The 24,192-nt window shown below is 33.9% G+C and overlaps 1 protein-coding gene across 1 annotated transcript in view; it reads right to left on the bottom strand.

The window, feature by feature from the left end:
* The window catches only part of LOC109692628 (ovostatin homolog 2-like), a 54,233-nt gene extending 31,207 nt beyond the window's left edge, over nt 1–23,026 (bottom strand). The window contains exons 1-15 of the mRNA XM_074076097.1: nt 22,962–23,026; nt 22,468–22,651; nt 22,003–22,159; nt 18,019–18,071; nt 17,575–17,595; nt 14,073–14,241; nt 13,469–13,553; nt 9,944–10,061; nt 7,310–7,421; nt 5,574–5,683; nt 5,015–5,173; nt 3,551–3,778; nt 2,539–2,593; nt 1,763–1,908; nt 1,267–1,416 (exon numbers count right to left, since the gene is read on the bottom strand). Of these exons, the coding sequence (XP_073932198.1) occupies nt 1,267–1,416; nt 1,763–1,908; nt 2,539–2,593; nt 3,551–3,778; nt 5,015–5,173; nt 5,574–5,683; nt 7,310–7,421; nt 9,944–10,061; nt 13,469–13,553; nt 14,073–14,241; nt 17,575–17,595; nt 18,019–18,071; nt 22,003–22,159; nt 22,468–22,651; nt 22,962–23,026 (1,812 nt within the window). The remainder of the gene's footprint in view (nt 1–1,266; nt 1,417–1,762; nt 1,909–2,538; nt 2,594–3,550; nt 3,779–5,014; nt 5,174–5,573; nt 5,684–7,309; nt 7,422–9,943; nt 10,062–13,468; nt 13,554–14,072; nt 14,242–17,574; nt 17,596–18,018; nt 18,072–22,002; nt 22,160–22,467; nt 22,652–22,961) is intronic.
* Nucleotides 23,027–24,192: the final 1,166 nt, after the last annotated feature.

The raw sequence follows: 24,192 nt of genomic DNA, 5'->3' as shown, positions 1-24,192 counted from the left end.
GATAAGATAGTGTGAAAGATAAACTAGCAATATGGATGGGAAGGCACACATTTATATAACACCACTTGATCCCTATTGGGCATATGAGTATTGGTGTGAAAAAAGACAGCCTCTTGTGACTCTGAGACTCATAAATGCATTTCAAATTTTTTATTTAAGGTCCTTTGATGTTTTGTCCTCAAGGCAGTTTTTGTAAGATTTTGCTCTCTGTAATTGTAGGAAGAGTGAGCAGGAGCTATTTACTCTGTATCTAGGAGTCTCTTAGGGGAAAAATGCAAATATACATATTCCACTTTTATAGATAAATTTGTCCTTTATTTGCCGATGCTTCTCCAGATTCTAATGTTATTTAGGAGCTTCTTAGCTCCATCTGATAAGAACCATAAATGTATCTCAGTTTTATATTAGTAATAATATACAGCTTATCTTATGATTTATGGTTATTAAGGTATTGTTACTAATCTATTTTATGACTTTATATTTAAAACAACACTTATGGTAGACTGTTGAAGGCAGAATACAAAATTGGATTATCTAGTGGGATCTCAAGTTTATAAAATACATACGCCTCCAGAAAATAGATTTTCAAAATTGTGACAAAAATGGGGAATTATCCAAGTGTTAAGATTATGAGTGATTTGAAAGATTTGCTTTTTTATGTTTTGATGTATCTTGCACATGATCTATAACACACAGGTATAATTTTAGTAATCAGAAAAAAATTAAATAACTGGTGAATTAAACTTAAATAGAAGCTTCTACTGCTATTTATATGTATTTGTGTTAAAAGTAGAGGGGAAATGTCTAATAACTATGAACTAAAATATTTTTGTGTGAAATTCTGGAATTGCTAGTCTGGAAATTTTTTTCTGCAGTGCTGGGGATGGAACCTGGGGCCTCACATATGCTAGGCAAGTGCTCTAACCTGAGCTGCACCCTAACCCTGGAAAAGTTTATGATTATTTTAATCTGTAATGTCAGATGATAACTTTAGACACTATCCAAGTACAGCCTACAACATAGAGATTTCTTTTAGTTCTATGTGTCTACCTTTTATGATACCTATAATTTAAGAAAAGTCACATTGCTGTAAAATTCTTAACCTGTTATAATTATCTAAGAAAAATAACTTAGTGGATAAATAGGTAATAATTAATAACTCCTGAAAGCAAACAGGAAGAAAATACTTGATATTTTCAGCATCATATGAAGGGTAAGATTTGCAATGCCAATAGCAGTGAGGAAACTGAGGGAATCAGAGCTTACGCTTTCAGCTGACAGCTCTTGCTCTGGTTTCAGTAGGAGGACACTTTGATCCACAGCCCGGAGGGCACAAGAGGAATCAGGGGCTGCTTGAAGATAGAGATTGGAGTTGGAGCCAGGAAGTGCTTGCTCTTTTGAGAACTTTATGCTAACCTGAAGTAGAGAAAGATAAAGAATACAGCAAAGATAAATTTATATGAAGATAATTTGAATAAATGCAACCTTTTCTAAATAAACCCTGACAGATTTCCTTATTTATTTCTCTCTCCCCCTCTTACTCTCAACCCTCTTCACAGAGACATCTCCTTTACCCCACAGCTAGCACTATTGCCAAAGATCTTCGTTCTACTTGGAGATTCTTTTATCCCTAATAATTTAACTATCCCAACATTTATTGTGAGATTACCATGTAAAGCTTATGGGGCCCAGATAAGGAGGCAACAGGGAAAAATATTCACCATGCTTTCTCAGGACAGGACAGAAATAGAAGAAATGTTACCTTGTTTTTAAAGCATTTCTCAATCTGGAATTTGACCCTGTCAGCCACAATTTCCCCACTGGGGTGAATAGTGTAGACAAGAACTACAGCCAAGGGAGCAAGGTCAGCACTGATGGTGATTGGGAAGGAGAAGTTTCCATTCCAGGCTGTGTAAACAGATCAATCACATGACATGATGCAGTAATTTCTATATCTCTGAGTACATTTAGATAAAAGAAAATGGCTTATGGATCGAAAGAGTAAATTGGTCTTTGTTTTAAAAGCAAATAAATCAAACAGTGGGAACTGCATATATAATAAAGAAGACTGTATAATTTAGATAACTGTAATACAAGGGTTTTGGACATCACTTTTCTGTAACATGTTTTATGACCTGACAATAATAGAGGTCAAAAACTCCTTTATTAAAATATTTAGGTTAGGGAAGGTGGCTCATGCGTGCAATCCCAGGTATTTAGGAAATGGAGATTGGGAGGATCATGGTTAGAGGCCAGCTGTGACAAAAAGTTAGTGACTCTCCATCTTAACCAATAAAAGGTGGGTGTGGTAGTGTACACTGTTCTCCCAGCTTTTCAGAAAGTATAAATAGGAGGATTGCAGTCTAGGGTGATCTGGGCATAAATATGAGATCCTATCTGAAAAGTAGCCAAATCAAAAAGGGTTAGAGTGTGGCTCAAGTGATAAAGAGCCTGCCTAGCAATCACGAGTCCCTGAGTTTAACTCCCAGTACCACCAAAATAAACAAACAAATAAATAAGTGAAAGTATTATATATACCTTGGTTTCTGATCTCCCTTTGTCCACTAAGGAAGATAGATCCTTTTACCAATACCTGTGCAGGACAAAAAAAACACAATATGAGATATATTATCCAATGTCTTATCATACTGTCATTTAATGAATTATCCAGTGACAGTTCTGTTCCATAAGATATGATAGAATCCACAAATAAATACTAAAAGTGAACTCTGCACATGTTGGAGAAGAACAGAGAAAGTGACCACAGGAATTAAGAACCTATGAAGTAGGTACAAGAAACTTCATGAATGCTGTCCACTACACTGTGCAAGGCAGTAGCTTGTTCAGCCTGTCGGTCTTCAAATACACCTTTACCTCCTCATTAGCTCTGTGATTTAAGACAAGTTGTGTCCTTTTTTTGCCTCTGTTCCATGATCTGTGAAATGGCATATCCATAAGACTGATAAGTGTGTTAAACATCTGAACCTCTTTAACAAATAATACTTACCCTAGGAGGCAAGTCTTAGTATTTCCAACTAGAAATACACAGCTGGTAGAACCAAGTCCTAGAGAGCTTAAGAAATATTTCTAAGACGGACAAACTTGAATAGGGTAGATAATATGGGGGATTTACACTAGGAATGAATTAATTTCCAAGTCTGTGTTTTCACTGTTCAATATGCCTTGAAGAGACAAAATAGATAGAACCAAAATAGCCAGTGTCTTGCACTGCTTATCAAAATGAGTCTTCCATTTTATTTTGTTGCATAGGGAAATACTTTGTTATCACAAAGGTTATAAATACTTGATGTGAGCTACAATTGAATGATTAAAAATCACTCTCAAAAGCAAGTTTTTCAATCTTAGGGAAATTTAAGTTGCCTGAGATCATTTTATGAGCTCACTTGATTGTCTGTTTGTTCTCAATGGATCCAACAATGTTCGCCAGTGAAATGAGAAGCTGTGGACCTGGCTTGACAGATGTATGTTTTCTAAACTGTATTGTACACAATTAGACAGGATTGCCAAGAATCTACCAAATAAGACTTACCAAATAGAAGAAGTTTACATTTGAGTCACCCTTATAAGCTTCACTGTTTAGGGAGAAAAGTACAGTAATAATCTTCTGTTGGTTACATGTAAGCTGCTTCGATTCTGGAACAATTTTCAGGAAGCTGTTTGTTCTGGAGTAAAAGCGTGAGACAGACAAGTGGGCATCTGAATACTCAGGTGTCAACCAGCTAGGGAGGTAGCAGCTTGGAGGTTGAACATATGTGGCCTGACATGATAAAAGAAAGGGAAAGATCTTAGGGTTATTTTGTAAATGGAAAAAAATTATATATATTTTTGCTTAAAATAGCTACACAAGGTATTTCCTGTGATATTTCCATGTATATGGAAAGTGGTTAATCTTCTCTATTTTTCTTCTTTCTACTTTAGTCCCTTCTTATGGTGATTTCAACAGGTTTAAAAATTCTGTATTCATTCTTCTACAGAGAGTACATCAACCAAATTCACCTTCTTAACTTTCTTCTTTTATCACTCCCCCTCTCATATGTGACCTCCCCTTAACATGACCTGTCTTTCACAATATTGCTGTATTTGTATTGGGTCTATATTACACATATGAGAGAGAACATGTGGCTTTTGGCTTTCTGAACCTGGCTGATTTCACTTAAGATGATATTCTCAGTTCCTGCCTGTGGGTGTTGGTACCAATGGGAGATGGGAAGAGGTAGGGAAAGGGCAGTGTAAGAGGATGAATGTAGTACAAATACTTTGTACACATGTATGCTAACGGAAAAATGATACCTGTTGAAACTTCCAGAAATGGGGGTGGGAGATAAAGGGGAATGGTGGAAGGGGTGAACTCAAGTATAATATATTTGATATATTGTAAAAACTTTTATAAATGCTGCAATGTACCCACTCATCACAACAATAAAAATAAATTAAATTTAAAAAAAGATCTTAGAGATATAAACATCTCCAAAGCCAGAGTACAGTAAGTTAAGGCTTTTTATCTCTTCAAGTCATAATGAAATCTTAGCTTTTAGCAAAATAATAATAGCACTCCTCTCTTTTTATATATAAAAAATTGCTATGCTTGCATGACTATTTTCTTAGACTAACAATGAATTGTTCTGTTTTTTTATTTGTTAATTGAAGTCAGAGAATTGGACTTAAGTCTTGTTTCTTTCAGCTTCATTGGAACCTGGACAAATTGTTTAAATGCAAAGAGAAATCACAATACCTCCCTTATTTAGTTGTGAAATGATCTAAGGAAAAACTCAATTTTTCTTCATAAGCTACTTGTAGTTTCTCAGAGGAAAATACTGCTTGTTGCAGAATTTATAACAATTTTAATAGACATCTTGGACAAGTATGTTCATATTTAATGAACAAGGAAGTTATATAAAATATGTTATCATTTAGGAAATTTCTAATGTTCAAAATCCCTAAAGTTCAAATTCTCTTTGGGAGGATCCTCTCTTTTCCCTCTTTGATGTCTTACTTTCAGGTTGAACTGTGGATCAAATATGTCTGAAGTGTCAATGGAAAACTGAGCTTCACCATTCTCATCTGTAGTGTAATTTCCTACAAATTTGTCATTCTGCTCCAACTGCAACAACTTGCTCACCATAGGGACATTATTGGGACCACGGAATTTAAGCTGCACAAAAAAAGAAGTGTTAATATTATTAAAATACAAATTTTCACATTTCTACAGACAGGAATTTTCTATACATGATTGTGATCATTTAATAGTAATTTTCTTAAATTCCAATAAAAAGATGCTGAATTAAGTGTGTATATATGTATGCATGCATACACTCTATTAAATATATGTGTGTGCATACACTCACACATACACGTACAAATGCACACACATATTATAATGGAAACAGCTATAATTTTATGTATTGTTTCAGCACAAAACTTTTCCAATATATCAGACATAGTAATGCTAACAATGTATTAAGAATGGAGGAAAAAAGTGTGTAGAATTTTCGAAAGTAAGATTCAAGAAAATGAAGTAGGGACTTTTTTGTTTGTTTTTTGGTCAAACCTACAGTTCCAAAATAAGAAATCCCTCTTCTGTAGAAAGGGTCCACATTCTTAAAGCTCACACTGCCAAGCAATGAGGTGATAAAAATAGAGGTCTTTTTGCTAATCTGCACACCTGTAAGAAATGATGAAACACAGAAATACAGTTACAGGAAGGAATTAAGCATTTGATCACAGAGTTCAAGACTGAGGATGTAGCTCAACTGCAGAGTCATTGCCTAACACACACACACACACACACACACACACACACACACACACACACACACACACACACACACTGAAGAGAACAACTTAAGGCAAATGAGAAAATTTCTTTCTTTCTTCCTTCCTTCCTTCCTTCTTTCCTTCCTCCTTTTCTTTCTTTCTCCTCCCCCTCCTCCTCCCCCTCCTCCTCCTCTCCCTCCTCCTCCTCCCCCTCCTCCTCCCCCTCCTCCTCCTCCTCCTCCTCCTCCTCCTCCTCCTCCTTCTTCTTCTTCTTCTTCTTCTTCTTCTTCTTCTTTTTCTTCTTCTTCTTTCTCTCTCTCTCTCTCTCTGTCTCTTTTTCTCCCCCCCTTTTCTTCCTTTCTCCCCCCTTCTCTTCTTTGGCATGTAGTCCATGCTGGAACTCACCATCCTCCTGCCTCAGTCTCTCAAAAAACTGTGTTACAAGCTTGAGCCATCACAGTTGGCACATGACAGAACTTTCTAAACTCAGATTTGTATCTTTTATTCTATGTTGAAAAGGAAGTGTGGATGGTTTGAAGGTTGTAGCACAATTTACCTCTTATTCTAATTACAGTGAAGCCAAATAATGACATTGCTATGAAAATATTTGAATCACAAAAGCAGAAGATAAACTTCTTAAATTCCCTCTTGCCAATGTACTCAGTTCTGGCTTCTAATTTTCTTTATGATAAGAATGTCATAGACATCTTAACTACAAGGATTTGCTTTCTGAAATCTTTCTTGAGCCTGGAAGATAACTGTGTAGCTTTTAAACTTTTACCAGATTTGAAGATTATCTGATAGCAAAATAAACTATAATGTATTATGGTGTGAACAAACAAAATGAATGGGCAGAATTAAACATATTTAGCTAAGTTTCTTTAACAATACAAGTGTGACATACTGACCACTGTGAATTACCACAATATTTATCAAGTATAGCTATATAAATCACTTTATAGATAATATATTTCCAACCCTTCTTTAACTAACAAGAAATAATTAGCAATTGAACCTTGTTCCCCTAACCCAAATTAAGCCTCACTTTTCTTTATTTTTCATTTTTAAATAAATATTTATTGAGCATGCACTATGTATAATTTTGTAAATTACTCACAAATAATTTTTGTATTCGAAAATGTTCCAGTTATTGGCAAACTTTTTCTATAAAGAATCTGATATTATTCCAATAATTAAGTCAGAGATTAAATTCTGGAGATTGCTTATCAGCAGATTTACAGGAAGTTAAAAAAAGAGAGAGGATTTATTAGCTGAGCTCTAGTATTTCAAAGGGAAGTTTGTCTGGTTTAGGCAGCCACAGAAGCAGATATTAGCATATAGCATTTATGTTATTATTTTATTTTAAATATGATTAGGAAAATTTCATCCAAAAGAAACCCTCAACTTGAACTACTGGCAAAGGTATTTCACTTTACCTGTTTGAACAATAATTGATAAGTATATTGTACACTATGCAGACTCAATAAACTTCTTGCCATGTACCCCCAGGTTGTCCATAAAAAACAATCATTACCTGTCCCAAATTCTGTAACAACTACGTTGACATGAAACATCATGAAAAATCCAGAGCGGTAGAGTTGAAAGACTTTCGTATTTACAATGTGGGAAACACAGCCATTTTTCAGCTAAAAAGAAAAAGGAAAAAGTATAATGAAAAAATTAATGATCTAAGAGTCTTGTGTAGTTTTAGCACAGGTATATAATGTGTTCCCTTCCAGCTCTACCTTGCAAACTTGTTGAAATAACAAAAGAAATAATTTAAATAATAAAAGGGGGAAGAAGTGGAAGCATATCAAACAAGGTAAGGAAAGTAATGCATATTTTACAGATTCCAAGGAAATTCTGGAAATGGTGTAGATGGGAAGAGATTAAAAGGAAGGAAACAGCTGACTGCTATTTTAAGAGTAAGAAAACTGTCATGAGAGGCACTAAGAACAGATGGATCAGAAGTGCACTTCAGATGTGTCACATCCAAATAAATGCTTTTAAAATCAATTGTTTATTTAAAATAAAGGAAAATCTACAGATAATCTTTCACTAATACTATCAAAAATGGAAAAAATAGATTTAGCTACATTTTAAGGTAAAAAAATTTATTAAATCCAAATCTTAAATGATAGAATGATATATCAATTAATTTGATCTTTAAAACTAACATATGATACTTCTGGCATATTATTATGCGCATTTTATGAATGAATGAGCTGAGGTACAGGAATCTTCTATAACATGCCAAGGTCATACAACTAAAAGGTGCTGAAGGTAACTAGGTGTTCTGGTTCCAGAGTACGTGCTCCTGTAAACTGTCAACCGGAACATCAACAAGTTCAAAATCAGCAAATCTTCTCTGTCTAATTCTAATACAGTCAAATTAAAACACAATAATCAAAAGTGACCTGGCGAGCCTTAATGACTTTGAAATGAAGAGAAAAACATTTTTTCAGTAATCCTTCAATCAAAGAGAAAATATAAAATAAAGCAACAGTAATGTGGACATCAGGACAAAGTGAAAAATGTTTTACATCAAATGATGTCAAACTGTGGTTAAAGAAAAATATAAACATTGAATTTATTTAGTGCCAAATGAAACCCTGATGTAGCTATCCCTCTATTGCCATAGGTTTCACATCCTGGATTCAGTCAACCAGAGATAAAAATGAAATATTATATTTGTATCAAGCATATATAGACTTTTTCTTTGCTATTCCTTAAATGGTATAGTATAACCACAATTTAAATCACATTTACATTGTATCAGATAATACAGGCAATCTAGAGATGATTCTAGGCATCCTGGAGGATGAGCATAAGTCATATGCAAATTCATACATTTTACATAGGGGGCTTGAAAATCCCTAGATTTTCATATCATTGGGGGTCTTAGAACCAATTGCCCATGGATATTGAGAAATGATCATATATGTTAAAAAATGGACTAAAAATATTAGAAAAACAAATTAATAAGATAAACATTAAAATAAATGATTATGAACACAAAAACAATATAAGGTTAAAAAATGATAAAGAGTGGTAAAATACGTGAACTTTTCATATGCATATTTTGAACAAAATTGTATTAGATTGGTGCTAACAGAACTCAATATTTATTTGGGAAAAATCAAAATTTCTTACTTTAGATATAACCAAAAATTAATTTTGTATCTATACCTCCTTTGGTTCAGAAAACTCATATAAGTTTAATCTATTTCAAATAAATACACTATCACATACATAAACATAATTTTAACGAATTGCTATTGCTATATTTTTCAGACAGAGGACTAAAATATGAGCTGAATGACACCTATTAGTAGATGAAATGGTTGACTAAATCCATTCTAACCTCAATGGAACAATGTGCTACTGATAAGAAATTCACTTGACCTTTCTTAGCTTGAATAAAGATAGTTTTTTGCCTGTCTGAGAGGGTGTTCACCAAATTTGGTAACTTCAGGACAATCAGAATTAAAAGAAAAACTATATAGCATATGCAAATTTCATTTTTGAAGACCACAGGCAACCTCCAAGTGATGGACAGAGTGTTCACTTAAAGTTAAGATGCTACTGATGGGGAAAGAAAGGCTGGCTTCAAGTATGAACTGCTGGGGCAGAGGATGTCACTCAGTGTTAGAACACTTACCTAGCACTCTCAAGGCCCTGGGTTCAATCCTCAGCACCACAAAAATCAAAGCAGAAGGAAGGAAGGAAGAAAAAGGACACCCTGAAAATCTAAAGCAATACATATAGAATCTCGGAATTGAATGTATTTGCAAATCAATTATTTTTAACAGGACAATTCTAGGTAGCATAGTGAGTAATATTAATATTATAGGGCTTATTTGTTTAGAGGATGATTAATAAGTCTCAAAAGAAAAATCAGGGAAGACACCTAGATAACATTTAAAATAAGGAAGTCAGTAAGATCTTGAAATTCTAAAATTTCCATAAACCTTTCAGAAAATAGATATGTACATGGTCTAGTTTTAAATATTATATTTTCTCCTCATTCTTGTCCTTATTTACTTGCAACCTCCATAATCCACAAAATAAAATAGTGTTGCTAAGCCCTTTTTATAATTAAATCAAAGAAAGAAATAATAATGGAATGAGTGAGAACTTTCTTTGTAGTAAAGGTCATGGTTTTTACCTGTACAATAAATTGCTCACAGATTTCATTATTGTCTTTAGCACAATTCAGCAGAGCAAAAAATTTTCTGCATACTCGGATTTGGGCTTTTCCTTGCACAAATTGGCCATATGTGTACCTAGTAGAAAGGGCATACTTATGATTACTGACATACAGTACCATGTCAACATTTTATGAACTTTTTCAGAAATCATATTTGAAAGCTCCAAAGTATGAATACCTCAGTTAAATCAAATACAATTAGCAATCCTCACCTACTGATGCTGCCCCCTCCAGAGAATTTAGGCAAAATTGGGCATCTTATTTATCATGAGGGCTTGGCTGCTTTTCCAAAAAGAAAAGAAATGAATTCACAGCTATATAGAACTGCACCAATTTAACATCAAAGTGAATAAGTTAGTGATTAAATTTTTAAATTATATTTTAATCTAATAGAAGTACTATAAAATTAGGTACAATATTTTCATTAGCAGTAAATAAATATGTATGTAAATAAAACTTGGATGAGTCAGGATCTTGAAGTACTGGATCTTGAAGTATTTCCAGATCAATATTTTGTTTATTTATTTATCTTCTTTCACAGTTGAGATTTTATTGTGTTGAGGATCATTACATAGACATTCCCATTTGTACACAATTTTTTGCACATGTACTGAAAATCTAAAGCCATGTATTATTTCCTTTTCAAAAGTCCAGTGACTTTCCAGCTTCAAAGTTGGAGGCAAATTTTCTTTGAGGACATCACACACTAGATCAATATTTTAAGCAATTCTCATTTTATCACTCAATAAATTTAAAAGGTATGGGGATTGACATAAACTGGCTGTTTTGACCAAAAGTATGATACATTATAGGGTGGGGTTGAATGAGTATCTTTTTTCTCTTAAAGCGCAAAGAACTACAATTTGAGATTTTTTAAAGAAGTTTAACCAAAGACAACTCTGGAGAATATGACTTTTTTTTTAACTTGAGAATTCTTTCCACTTACATTTAGAAAAACAAATATAAAAGTAGTTAATAAAACTGGATATAATCAAACTTACAGATTATAATACATTTGCATGAATTGTTGGACACGGGTATATGTCAGATGTATACTTACATTATTTTTTTCCAGTGACCTTGCTTAGTGAACTGAGATCAAGTAGTTCTGTCAATTGACACTGCAATTGACAAAACTAAACTTCAGATTCACACCTGCTTCACTCCAGTCTTTGCTCCTTCCATTCTACTAAACAGTTTCTGTTTAAAAATACTTCATGCTTTCAGGATCTTGATTCAATCTATATCACTAAAACTGTCTGTTTATTCTGATTATCAATTACATGTAAAACAGAAATTAAAGTGAGTTTATATATTTCTTCTTACAGTTTTTTAAAACTCAGTGGCTATAGCACCCTGAATGTGCTCAATCTCGTTATAAAACAAAACTTTTACTACGATATTATCTATAGATTAACACATGCCCCTGGAACATACAGATTGCATCTTCATGCAGGACACAATAACATCCTTTTTTGTTGGTGATGTGAACAGCTTTTGGTGGATACTAACAGAGTTAATTAAAATTTCATTTCCTGAAGGTAAATATTCTTCCCTCTTAAAAGCTTAATTCATTTCCTAGATTGCTAAATTCACTGCTGTTTTCTCTAACTTTTCCAAACAAAATCCCTGGGAAAATGAGACCATGCACAGCTAGTTTTTTTTTTTTTGTATAAACTAGGCAATTTATTCACTGATGTGAACATCTAGACACACTGACTTCATCATTCTTTCACAGCCTGCTCAGCCATAACATATCCTGCTGTTTAGCAGGATACTATTTCTGATTTAGAGTTTACTGCCAAATCTATCTGGAATGTAATGTTATAGAAAATTCAAGAAGTCAATAGATTATAAACAAAAATAATGTTAAGAAACAGTCAATTCCATGTTAGTGTTTGGTCTACAAGTGGTTTTTGCAGGCCTTCCTGGAAAAAGATTTTGACTTTACTAATCTGTGGGTTAAGCTTTGTTAGCATTGTACTGTACAGAAAAATAAATTAGAGCTTTTAATGGCATTGGAAATTTTGGCTCATGTAGGATTCTTCTAGTGGAGCCAGTCTCGGATCCATTGCTTATTTATTTTTAACATAGATAATCTATAATCTCACATATATTAAATTCTGGAATACATTCCAATACTCTGCATTGAAACTCAAAACATTTTCCCAGAATCCAAAGATTTTAAATACTACCAAGAAAAAAAGAAAGGAGGGAAAGAAGAGAGGAAAGAAAGAAGGAAGGAAGGAAGGAAGGAAGGAAGGAAGGAAGGAAGGGGAAGGGAAGGGAGGGGAAGGGAAGGGAAGGGAAGGAAGGAAGAAAGGAAGGAACGAAGAAGAGTTTTTAAGATTCTTTGGGACATTCTCAAGAGCTACCCTCACATGTTCATTAAACAGCCCTTTACACAATGTATCTTAATGTACAGTTAAAATATTCAAATATTACTCATTTTTAGGTCACCAATAAAGTAAAATGTTCAACAAATGTTAACATTTTAAAATGTTTATATACAGTATAACAGAATTATTGATTAAGAGAGTAGTTCAGAAACCAAACAGGCCAGAAAAATCTTTCAGAAAAGCTATCACAAAAATATTTAAAGGCATTAGAAGTAATTTCCTAAAAAATAAAAATTTCTTTAAATCATATAGAATTTTTTATATTAAGGATGCAAATGAGTTCAAATTAAAACTTAAACTTTCTTATTTCACAGTGCCATTTTCTATGGCCCATGTTATGTTTTTTTGTTTGTTTATTTTTGTAGTACTGGGGTTTAAACTCATGGCTTCATGCTCGCTAGGCAAGAGATCTACCACTTGAGCCACTCCGCCAGCCCTCTTTTTTTTTATTTAATGAAAATACTCCATGATGGTAAAATTGAATGAGGTAAGTACTTTGGTACTAGCTACTGGAATTGTATATTGGCACAGTATATTTGGTGAACAATATAAGAATCTAAAGACTAAAATAATGTTACCTACTTTATCTTAGTAATACTCCTGGAAATCTTTCTTAAGTAAACAATATTCAATTCAAAAGCAAGTTACTATACAGTTGTATACAAAGATATCTGCTGCAAAATTATTAATTACTAGGAAAACAAAATGGAACAGTCTACATGTTATATAGTAAAATAATATTTAAGTAAATTTGAAATGGCCATATAGAGATATCTTTATGTAATAAGGAATTGGAATGGATGAAGACTGGCATAATAATGCTTTCTTAAGTATTATAGATAGAAAAGTAAGATTGAAGTCATGGAAAATATTCTTAAAAGATTTGGAAAATGAACTACAATATTAATAGCATTTGGTGGAACTAATTACAGTTCATTTCTATGTTTTTGTATTTTTCAAATATTCAAAAATTTTCTGAGAATTGTAATGGAAGCATATAAGTAATTAAAGTTTCTCAGTTTAACTCATGTCTTATCATCTTTGACATTTTTGTTTACCTTCAGGGGGAAATCTGAATACTTACTTAGCACACACATTCACTTGAAATTCATCATCTGAAATAGTTATTGTTTGTGGCGCATTGACCTTAACTTCAAACTTGGGCAACACTGAAAACAAAGAGAAATATACTTCAGACCCTACAAGTGCTGGTGAGCAAAATCTCTTGCAATCATGTAGCTGAATAAACTACAGTGCACAATGTTTTCTTATGCATGCATCTGTGTTGACCATGTTTCAATTGACCTCAATTCTGTGTGATACTGCTCTACCATTGATGATGGCGTCTCATTATAGATTAATTCTTTCCCTTTCTTTTTTTCTCTTCCTTGTCCTTGGAACTGCACAGTTTTTCTGCTGTAATCTTTTAAATACTTTTGAGGAGACTATCTGGATTCTACAAAATGAGATATTTCTTAGGAAAACAAAAAAGACCATGGATCCAAACAAAAACAGGGGGCATATATTGAGGATCAAGAAAGTTTTGATAATAGTAGAGCAAAGGCCAAAAAAAGGAAAAGAGCAGAAAAACAAATCAAGCTTCACCTACGTTTCCTAAGTTTAAAAAGTTTTGTTCAGTTACTCTGAACACTTTTAATATAAGAGAATCAAACATAGCAGTTGGTTACCATTTCTATTCACAGTGAATTGATGAGTCTGTGTCATTCTTGATTTGCTTTTCACAACAATTGTATAATCTCCAAATATTGGTTCTGAGGTCAGTTGGAATGATAGTTGGGTAATATTTCGGAAAGAAGTTACATTTTGCCATTGAAAAATCACGTTATGTTGAGGATCCTAGAAAGTAATGAAGAAATAAAGACAATCCAAGGTTGCATATGCCTATTTTCCTTTCCTTCTTTGTTTTGGACCCTGTCATTATTGAAAGTCGAAATAGAGCTATCATTATATTGAACTAATTATCTCAAATCACTAAAACAACACAACTTCTTCAATGTATTCAAATTCAATCTTAAAGTGTGTCTGTCTTAAAAGCAAAAATGATATAAAAATAATTTATAGGGCACAGTTTTGATTTTGCTCTTTCTGAACCAGAGTAATAAAAAGTTAAAAACCATTGTGCTTGGTCTCCAAGTGTGAACTCACACTAACAGGTGTACAAGGGAATTGTCATTTGGACAAATACTTGTAAAAATTGTCACGGATTTTTACTTAGTCTCTATTTGAATTGATCCTGGATTATGTACTTAATATAAAAGCCAATAAGTAGAAATTCTGTGGTAAAAAAGGCTACAGTGCCACCCCTTTCTACTTTATTGCTTTGAACGCATCATAGTTTATGTGAGCCTGGTTCAATAAATTTTTACACCATTCAACTCTGATCAAAGAGATCAAATTTAAAATATCTCTATAAAAAAACAAAAGTATTATTCACTACTTGTTTTTGAAGTTTTTTTCTTTACTTTTCTCTACTATAAAGTTTAGAAAGCTAAAGTAATTTCCCAGACTTTCTTTCAGTTAGGGTTACCCATGTGTCCATGCACTGAACAATTAAATGTAGGTGAAAGTCACTGGGTAGAAATTCTTTCTAAAAGAATCAGACTCAGCAACACATGAGGATGGCAGGGAGGTTAAGGAGAAGAAGCCTAGGTCCTTGTTAATACTGAGTGTGCTGTTGTAACCTTGATGATTTGGGAAAACAATAAATCTTTTACTCATTTAAGCCAGTGATAGTGAAGCTTTCTGTTACTTTCAATGAAACAACATTAGCGGAGTCAGATATAAACATAAAATTAAATGGAAATGAAATAGCTGACCTGAAATTTGCCTTACTATATGGATGAGCTATTTGTTACTCATATAAAAAGTTAAAAACATTCAAACCATAAAGGGATGATTTGATATACATACCCACACACACACAACACACTCACACATAATTGTTAATGACAAACCCAAATATCAGTGCATTAACATTCAGAATTAACTAATAATAATGATAGAGCAAAACATACATGCAACTGTATGTATAAAATAAAAATGCACATTAAATAAATATAAGTTACTTGCTAATAAGCATCAGACTTCAAGTTGGTTTGAAGGCTATACTATTCCAGACAAACTGGGAGAGATTTCTTTAATAATTTTCTGAGAGAAAGAAATTTATCTTTGACAAAGGAGCTAAAAATATACGATGGAGAAATAGCAGCCTCTTCAACAAAAACTTCTGGGAAAACTGGTTAGCAGTCTGCAAAAAACTGAAACTAGATCCATGTATATCACCCTATACCAAGATTAACTCAAAATGGATCAAGGATCTTAATATCAGACCCCAAACTCTTAAGTTGATACAAGAAAGAGTAGGAAATACTCTGGAGTTAGTAGGTATAGGCAAGAACTTTCTCAATGAAACCCCAGCAGCACAGTAACTAAGAGATAGCATAGATAAATGGGACCTCATAAAACTAAAAAGCTTCTGTTCATCAAAAGAAATGGTCTCTAAACTGAAGAGAACACCCACAGAGTGGGAGAAAATATTTGCCAACTATACATCAGACAAAGGACTGATAACCAGAATATACAGGGAACTCAAAAAACTAAATTCTCCCAAAACTAATGAACCAATAAAGAAATGGGCAAGTGAACTAAACAGAACTTTCTCAAAAGAAGAAATTCAAATGGCCAGAAAACACATGAAAAAATGCTCACCATCTCTAGCAATAAAGGAAATGCAAATTAAAACCACGCTAAGATTCCACTTCACCCCTGTTAGAATAGCCATCATCAGCAACACCACCACCAACAGGTGTTGGCGAGGATGCGGGGAAAAAGGAACCCTCTTACACTGTTGGTGGGAATGTAGACTAGTACAACCACTCTGGAAAAAAATTTGGAAGCTACTTAAAAAGCTGGACATCGATCTACCATTTGATCCAGCAATATCACTTTTAGGGATATACCCAAAAGACTGTTACTCCAGAGGCACCTGCACATCCATGTTTATTGCAGCACTATTCACAATAGCCAAGTTATGGAAACAGCCAAGATGCCCCAGCACTGACGAATGGATTAAGAAAATGTGGTATCTATACACAATGGAATTTTATGCAGCCATGAAGAAGAACGAAATGTTATCATTCGCTGGTAAATGGATGGAATTGGAGAACATCATTCTGAGTGAGGTTAGCCTGGCCCAAAAGACCAAAAATCCTATGTTCTCCCTCATATGTGGACATTAGATCAAGGGCAAACACAACAAGGGGACTGGACTATGAGCACATGATAAAAGCGAGAGCACACAAGGGAGGGGTGAGGATAGGTAAGACACCTAAAAAACTAGCTAGCATTTTTTGCCCTTAACGCAGAGAAACTAAAGCAGATACCTTAAAGCAACTGAGGCCAATAGGAAAAGGGGAACAGGTACTAGAGAAAAGGTTAGATCAAAAAGAATTAACCTAGAAGGTAACACCCATGCAGAGGAAATCAATGTGAGTCAATGCCCTGTATAGCTATCCTTATCTCAACCAGCAGAAACCCTTGTTCCTTCCTATTATTGCTTATACTCTCTCTACAACAAAATTAGAAATAAGGGCAAAATAGTTTCTGCTGGGTATTGAGGGGGTGGGGGGGAGAGGGAGGGGGCGGAGTGGGTGGTAAGGGAGGGGGTGGGGGCGGGGGGAGAAATGAACCAAGCCTTGTATGCACATATGAATAATAAAAGAAAAAAAAATTTGTATAGTGCAAGAGATCAAAAAAAAATAATTTTCTGAAATCAAAGTATTTGTTTATATAATAATATTACCTTCTAATGCTTTCAAAATTTCTAAATTTTTAAGTTGTGTTCTTTTTGTCCTTAGAATAAGATGTGACTTTATTAAGATTGAGATGAGCTATCAGCTAAAATTAAGTAATTTCAAAAACACCTGCCTTAGAAAGAGTCCAATCTTTTGTGTTCCATAAAAAACAAGTTATTGTATTTGACCTACAGTCTACACTAAGAACAACAGACTTTTATTTCTATCTTCATTTGATACCTTACATTATATATGCACATAGACTTCTCCCTTTATTTCAGTCATCTTAATTTCTAATTATGCAAAAATGAAACTAACACACATCATTCTTTATTTGAACATTTTAAAAAATGTATGTGACAAACAGATCTCTTACCTGAATTATGATTAAAGGATACTGAAAGAGCAAAAAAAAGCATATTAATACTTTAATAGTACATTCCTTTTAGCCAAATATTACTGCATAAAGATTACATCCACTGGAATTACCCCTCACTTTCACCAGAAGACAAAGTTTCTATAGCTAGAGATGCCAAGTACACTGCAAATTTGGAAACATCTCAAACCTCCTGTGGGAAATGGAAAGCAGGTTCCAAGCAGTCCATGTTCTCTTTATTGGTGAAAAGACTTAAGGGAGTATAAGTCATTTCACTATAAATGAAATCTTCATGTTAAATATGAGGTTAACATTGAAGCTGTGCCTGAATAATGCTCTACCTTGGATCCTTATTTTCATGCATATGGATGTTTCCTGAAGGTGCTTTGAATAGCAGTGGGTTGCTTCATATGATTAAGTTTCATTAAAAACTATTGAACTTACCAAATCATCAACAGGTTTGAACTGGGTATTCAATGTCACAATGCGAAATTGAACTGAAAGAAAAGAGAAGAAGGGAACAACATTTTTTCTTCTTGTTTCCCCCCAAGTATGATTATTTTTTAAATTACAGACATATATATATATATATATATATATATATATATATATATATATATATATATGCCTGTTATCACAGAACACTACTTTCCCTTTATCTCTGAATCTGATTTGACCCTTTGAAGTCTACCTTCTGTTGGGAAAGATCTCTTATTGCACCTTTGCCCCTGTTAGTAGTGGTTTGCCCTCATTAAGGCTGACACTATGCTGCTACAACCAGAAACATTTACCCTATCAGCTGATAAGACCTATTACTTGAATAGCTTAAGATTTGGTAGCAGAATTAGTCACAAGGGTACAAATGGGAAATATGAGTGGTAGGAAATAAACATAATTTTCCTAGAAAATACATTGATAAAATTCAGTTAATTTTAGCAGAACCACAAAGCAGTGCACAAAATCAATTTACAAAAACCAGTAGCCTTTCTATATACCAACAATGAACAGATTGAGAAAGGATGTAGGAAAACAATGCCATTTACAGTAGCCTCAAAAAATACCTATGAATAAACTTAACAAAGAATGTGAAAGGCCTCTTCAATGAAAACTATAAACCATTAAACAAAGAGATCAAAGAAGACTACAGAACGTGGGAAGATCTCCCATGCTCATGGATTGGCAGAATCAATATTGTGAAAATGGCTACATTACCAAAATCAATGTACATGTTTAATGCACTCCCCATCAAAATTGCAATGTCATTTATTACAGACATTGAAAAATCAACCCTAAAGTACGTTTGGAAGCACAAAAGACTTCAAATAGCCAAGGCAATACTGAGTAAAAAGTGCATCACTGGAGATACCATAATGTCTGACTTCCAAGTGTACTACAAAGCCATAGCAATAAAAACAGCATGGCACTGGCACAAAAACAAACATGAAAATAAGTGGAACAGAATAGAAGACCCAGATATAAATCCACACAACTATGCCCACCTGACTTTTGACAAAGGCGCCCAAAACATATGATGGAGAAAAGACAGCTTCTTCAACAAATGTTGCTGGGAAAACTGGATATCTGCATGCAGAAAACTGAAACTAGACCCATGTCTTTCTCCCTGTACAAGTATTGACTAAAAGTGAACTAATACAAGACCTAAAATTTTGAAACTAGTGCAGGAAAGAGCAGAGGATACACAGCAATTAATAGGCATAGACAATAACTTCCTAAATAGACCTCACATGGGTCAGCAACTAAGAGAAAAGATTGACAGATGGGACTACATGAAATTAAAAGGCTTCTGCAGAACAAAAGAAATGACTACCAAATTGAAGAGTTTTTCTGTGGGAGATTTTCTCTCACAGAATGGGAGAAAGTCTTTGCCAACTGTACATCTGATAAGGGATTAATGCAAGAACATATAGGGAGCTCGAAAAACTTAGCTCCCCCAAAAATCAACAACCCAGTGAAGAAATGGGCAAATGAACAGAGCTTTTTCAAAGAAGGAAGTTCAAATGGCCAAAAAACACATGAAAAAATGTTCGACATCCCTGGCCATAAAGGAAATGCAAATCAAAACCACACTAAGATTCCACTTCACTCCTGTTAGAAGACTATCATCAAAAACACAAACAACAGCAAATGTTGGCAAGGATGTGAGGAAAAAGAAACCCTTGTAAGCTGCTGGTGGGAATGTAAATTATTACACCACTATGGAAAACAGTATGGAGGCTCCTTCATAAACTAAAAATAGAACTGTCATATGATCCAGCAGATTCCATTCCTAGGGATATACTTGAAAAAATGTGAGTCAGTTTACAACAAAAGCACCTGCACACCCATATTTATTGCAGGATTATTCACAATAGCTAAACTATGGAAACAGCTAAGGTGCCCCATTACGGTTGAACAGATTAAGAAAATGTGGTATTTATATACAACGGAATTTTGTTCAGCCATGAACAAATGAAATTTTGTCATTTGCAGGTAAATGTATGGAACTAGATAATATCATCTTAAGTGAAGTTAGCCAGGCTCAGAAAGCCAAACACCTTATATTATTTCTCATATGTGGAATACAGCAATATTATGAAAAACATGTCATGCTAAAGAGAGGTCACATATGAGAGGGGGTGGGTAAAAGAAGGAAGTTAAAAAGGTGAATATGGGTGATGCACTTCCTATACAAGAATGAATATAGAATTTTTAACCTGTTGAAATCACCATAAGAAGGGGACTAAGGTAGAAAGGAGAAAAATAGAGAAGAACCAATTCAGTTTATAATACATATATATACATGGAATGTCATGAGAAACTTCCAGTGTAGCGATCTTAAACAAAAATGTCATTATTTTGTTTTCTAAAATTGGAGAACAAGAGGGCAGAATAAGTCCTGTCTGGGAGGTTGGTTCTAATAGGAGGTGGGAGGATACGAGGAAATGTAAGAGGGTGAATATGGTACACATACTATGTACACATGTATGTAAATGATAAGATGAGACCTGTTGAAACTATTCCAGGAATGGGGGAAGAGGTGATAAAGGAGGATGATGGAGGGGGTGAATATATTGGATATACTTAATGTAAGAATTTTTGTAAATGCCACAATGTACCCCCAGGACAACCATAGAAAAAGAAACATTTTTAAATCATTTAGTATACATAACTCATTTTAACCCTTTAGTAAGTCTAGAACAGGGGAGAATGCAGCAAAAAATCTCACTATAAGAATTCTATTTTCAGCCAGACATGTTGGTACCCACCTGTAATTCCAGCACTGAGGGAACAGAGGCAGTAAGAATATGAGTTTGAGGTCAGCCTGGGCTACATACCAAGACTATCTCAAAAAATTATATTCAATTTTCTAATTTCTTTTGAGTAAATCATGGAAATATATAGTATTAATCAGTATAAGATGTGTAGCTGCTTTGTCCACCCTTTAATTTCACAAATGAGAAAATTAAAATCAGAATTTACTTGACAACAACCAATAATTTATTAACAGAGCCAAAAATAAAACCAAACCATTTGGAATCCTAGTCTGGTATTCTTTCTGCTAACTTCAACTTACAGCAATAATAAAGAATATGGAAGGACTTTGCTTAGGCTATTAAATGTACAGTTATGTCAGTGACTATCAATAATAATAAGGAAAATAATAAGTATCATTTATAAAGTCTTTACTGTGTGTGACACTATTTTATTTCATTTTCTCAATAGTTCTACAAGTAAGAAACATTTGCTTTCTTTTCAGATGAAATAACTGGGCCTAAAAGAGAGACTTAATGAATTAGGTGTGGTGGCATAGGTCTTTAATTCCAGCTACACAGGAGCAGAGATGGGAGGGTCACAGTAGACACTGTGGTCCATACTGTAATTCCTGCTATGCAGGAGGCACAGGTAGGAGGGTGATGGTCCAAGTCTAGCCCTTGGCAAAACTGAAACCCTATCAGAAAGATAAACTAAAGCAAAAAGGGCTGGGGCATGGCTCAAGTGATGGAGTACTTGCAAAATAAGCATTAGACCCTGAATTCAATCCCCAGTACCACCTAAAAAGAGGGGATAATTTGCCCAATTGGTAAATTATGGAGCAATGATTCAGACCAAATAGTTATCCACCATATTTCATGCTTATAACCACTGTATTATGTAGACAAGAACAAGAATTTGTACACCATTTAAAGGTCAGGCAAATTTTTACAAGGCAAAGTATTTGGGTACTAACATTAGAAGGTACTGTTTCATAACTGGCACAAGAGGACCAAAAGAATCATAAAATGATTATGTTTCTCATAAAATGAGAAACATATGATCCACTTATATGGAGGATAACTTTAGAGTAAAATTTATGCGTTTGGATTGCTTTGAATTTGGAGAGTGTTACCTAAAATGAATAATACAAAAGAGGTGGAAATTCTGACTCACCTTCTGCTCCAGGTTTATAGATAGGCTTATCTGTCTGCACAAATGTTACATTCTCCTCTGAAACAATTGCTACAGATCTCTTCTCATAGAATTTAAGAGTAGCTCCTTTAGCCAACAACGTCACAAAGCCCAACTCTTTAGAGGATTTCTGAGGAACCTGTATATATAGGAGAGCAGAGAAGGGGAAAATTATCCTCTATTCCTTTACCTAAAATTTCCTTTCTTCACGTTGTGAAAAATTTTTACTGTCTAAAATGCAGAAATTATACCATTATCATTTTCTACAAGAATGACAATATTTTACAAGCTTTTTTGCATATGTAAATTTTCCTTTTATTTCTTGCCTCTCTGAAATTTACAAATTTTGTTCCTATCTTCCACAGCTCATACAAAATAAGATTTACTATTTAAAAATAATTTTACACTCCTATTTGCAGTACTGAAATGTTAACTTCAGTGCCTCACCTTGATAGTTGTACAACCATAGAAGCTCTCCTCTTCCACAGACTTGTCAAAAATAATGGTATTAGATTCATCATAGTCTAAAACAACACTCAAGGATACAGATTCATTAAGGTTTAAAAGATGCAGGCAAGCTTTTTCTGTAGAAAAACTGTGCATCACAGAGGAGACCCATAGGATATATTGCCTGTGCAAAAAAGTAACCAACAGTCTATAAAAAAGTCTAGAAGAAATGGAGAACATTCATTAAAAGCTGTTTTGGATTAAAGTATCCCTGAAACATACCCAATTTTTATAGATAGCATTCTAGTAAACTTGGGTATTTAGATAAAGAAGTATCTTAAGAATAAGAATATACTTGTTTAACATTTATAGGACAAAACAGCCCTCAACCTCACAAGTTGAAATGATAAAACACATTCAAATTTTAACATGGAATATATCTAAGAAGGACATATTGCTAATGCTCTAACAGAAATAGTTGAATAATCTCTTACGGTTTTGAAGAAACAGCATCAGAGAAATGAAGCAAAAATGTGCTCAGCAAAATGGCAGGCAGCATTTCGTGTCAATGCCTGAATTATCACAATGTTAAGATACTGTCTCTCCCTCTCTCTTTGGAAATCAGCTATCTCAACTCCCCACTTTCTTCTCTTCCTTCTGTACTTTCTCTGTATATCATTGCTTTTATATTTACACACACACACAGTAGGTTCAATTTCTCTTTGGAGTGAGTATCATGGAATCCACCAATCACTTTAGATCACCTCTCCTATTACTTCTCCTGGGATATTATTTTATGTATAACTTCCTGCTTAAGTTTACTAGGTGCTGCTCTGGTTTTAGAATCAGTAGCACAGGTTGGACAGGAAGAAAAAAGAAAAACAAAGAAAGTAGTTATGCGACGCATAGGAGTTCATGCTATTTTAGCACTTCACTCACAGGGCTGAGCACAGTATCAAAAGCATTACTGTGGAGGAATTAGCACTTGAAATAAAATATGACTCCAAAGAGATGTTATCATATCAATTTCCTAAAGGTAAAATTTCCAAGCTCCTTGGAGAAGTAGCATTACTGATGTGGCCAAAATATGATGCAAACAGTCAACCCAGTGTAGGATCATTTTACAGATAATCAAAAGCATTGTGCTATTCTTCTATAACAGTACAGTACAGAATTCAACATTAAAATGTTGATGTACATTCAATATTTAATATGATTTTCTTAACAACTATGGCTTTACAATGTTCAATGTCCTTTCCAACATAATGATTTAAAAAAATGAAAGAAAAGGTTATACACACTTTTGGCAAAAACCAAACAACAGATTTCCTTCAGCATAATTTTAATTGCAAAACATTTCTATGAAGCAGATGAGCCATGGCAAAGAAACAGATAAAATCTTGATGCAATCCATAGGATGCTATTTTTCCCATTTGCCACTGTCATCCTTTTTTTTTTTAAACATTTCTTTTCAAGTAATTATAGAGTTAATGCATATGCCTTGAAGAATGCTGTATCAGGTAAGGAAAGATAGGAACTGGCTTTAATCTTGTAGAAATAGATCTATAACAGCAAATACAACTTGAAGAACAACAAAACCAATTATAACAAAATTTCTGAGGACCTGTAATGGAAGTAGTAAAATACATGCAACCACGAGGTGTAGGGAATATAAAAACAGTGGCTCCTTGCTGACTATATTTTGTTTTCCAAAAACAGAATTGT

The sequence above is a fragment of the Castor canadensis genome, chromosome 6 (genome assembly GCF_047511655.1).
Source record: "Castor canadensis chromosome 6, mCasCan1.hap1v2, whole genome shotgun sequence".
Taxonomy (NCBI): domain Eukaryota; kingdom Metazoa; phylum Chordata; class Mammalia; order Rodentia; family Castoridae; genus Castor; species Castor canadensis.
This window is presented reverse-complemented; position numbering and strand designations above follow the sequence as displayed.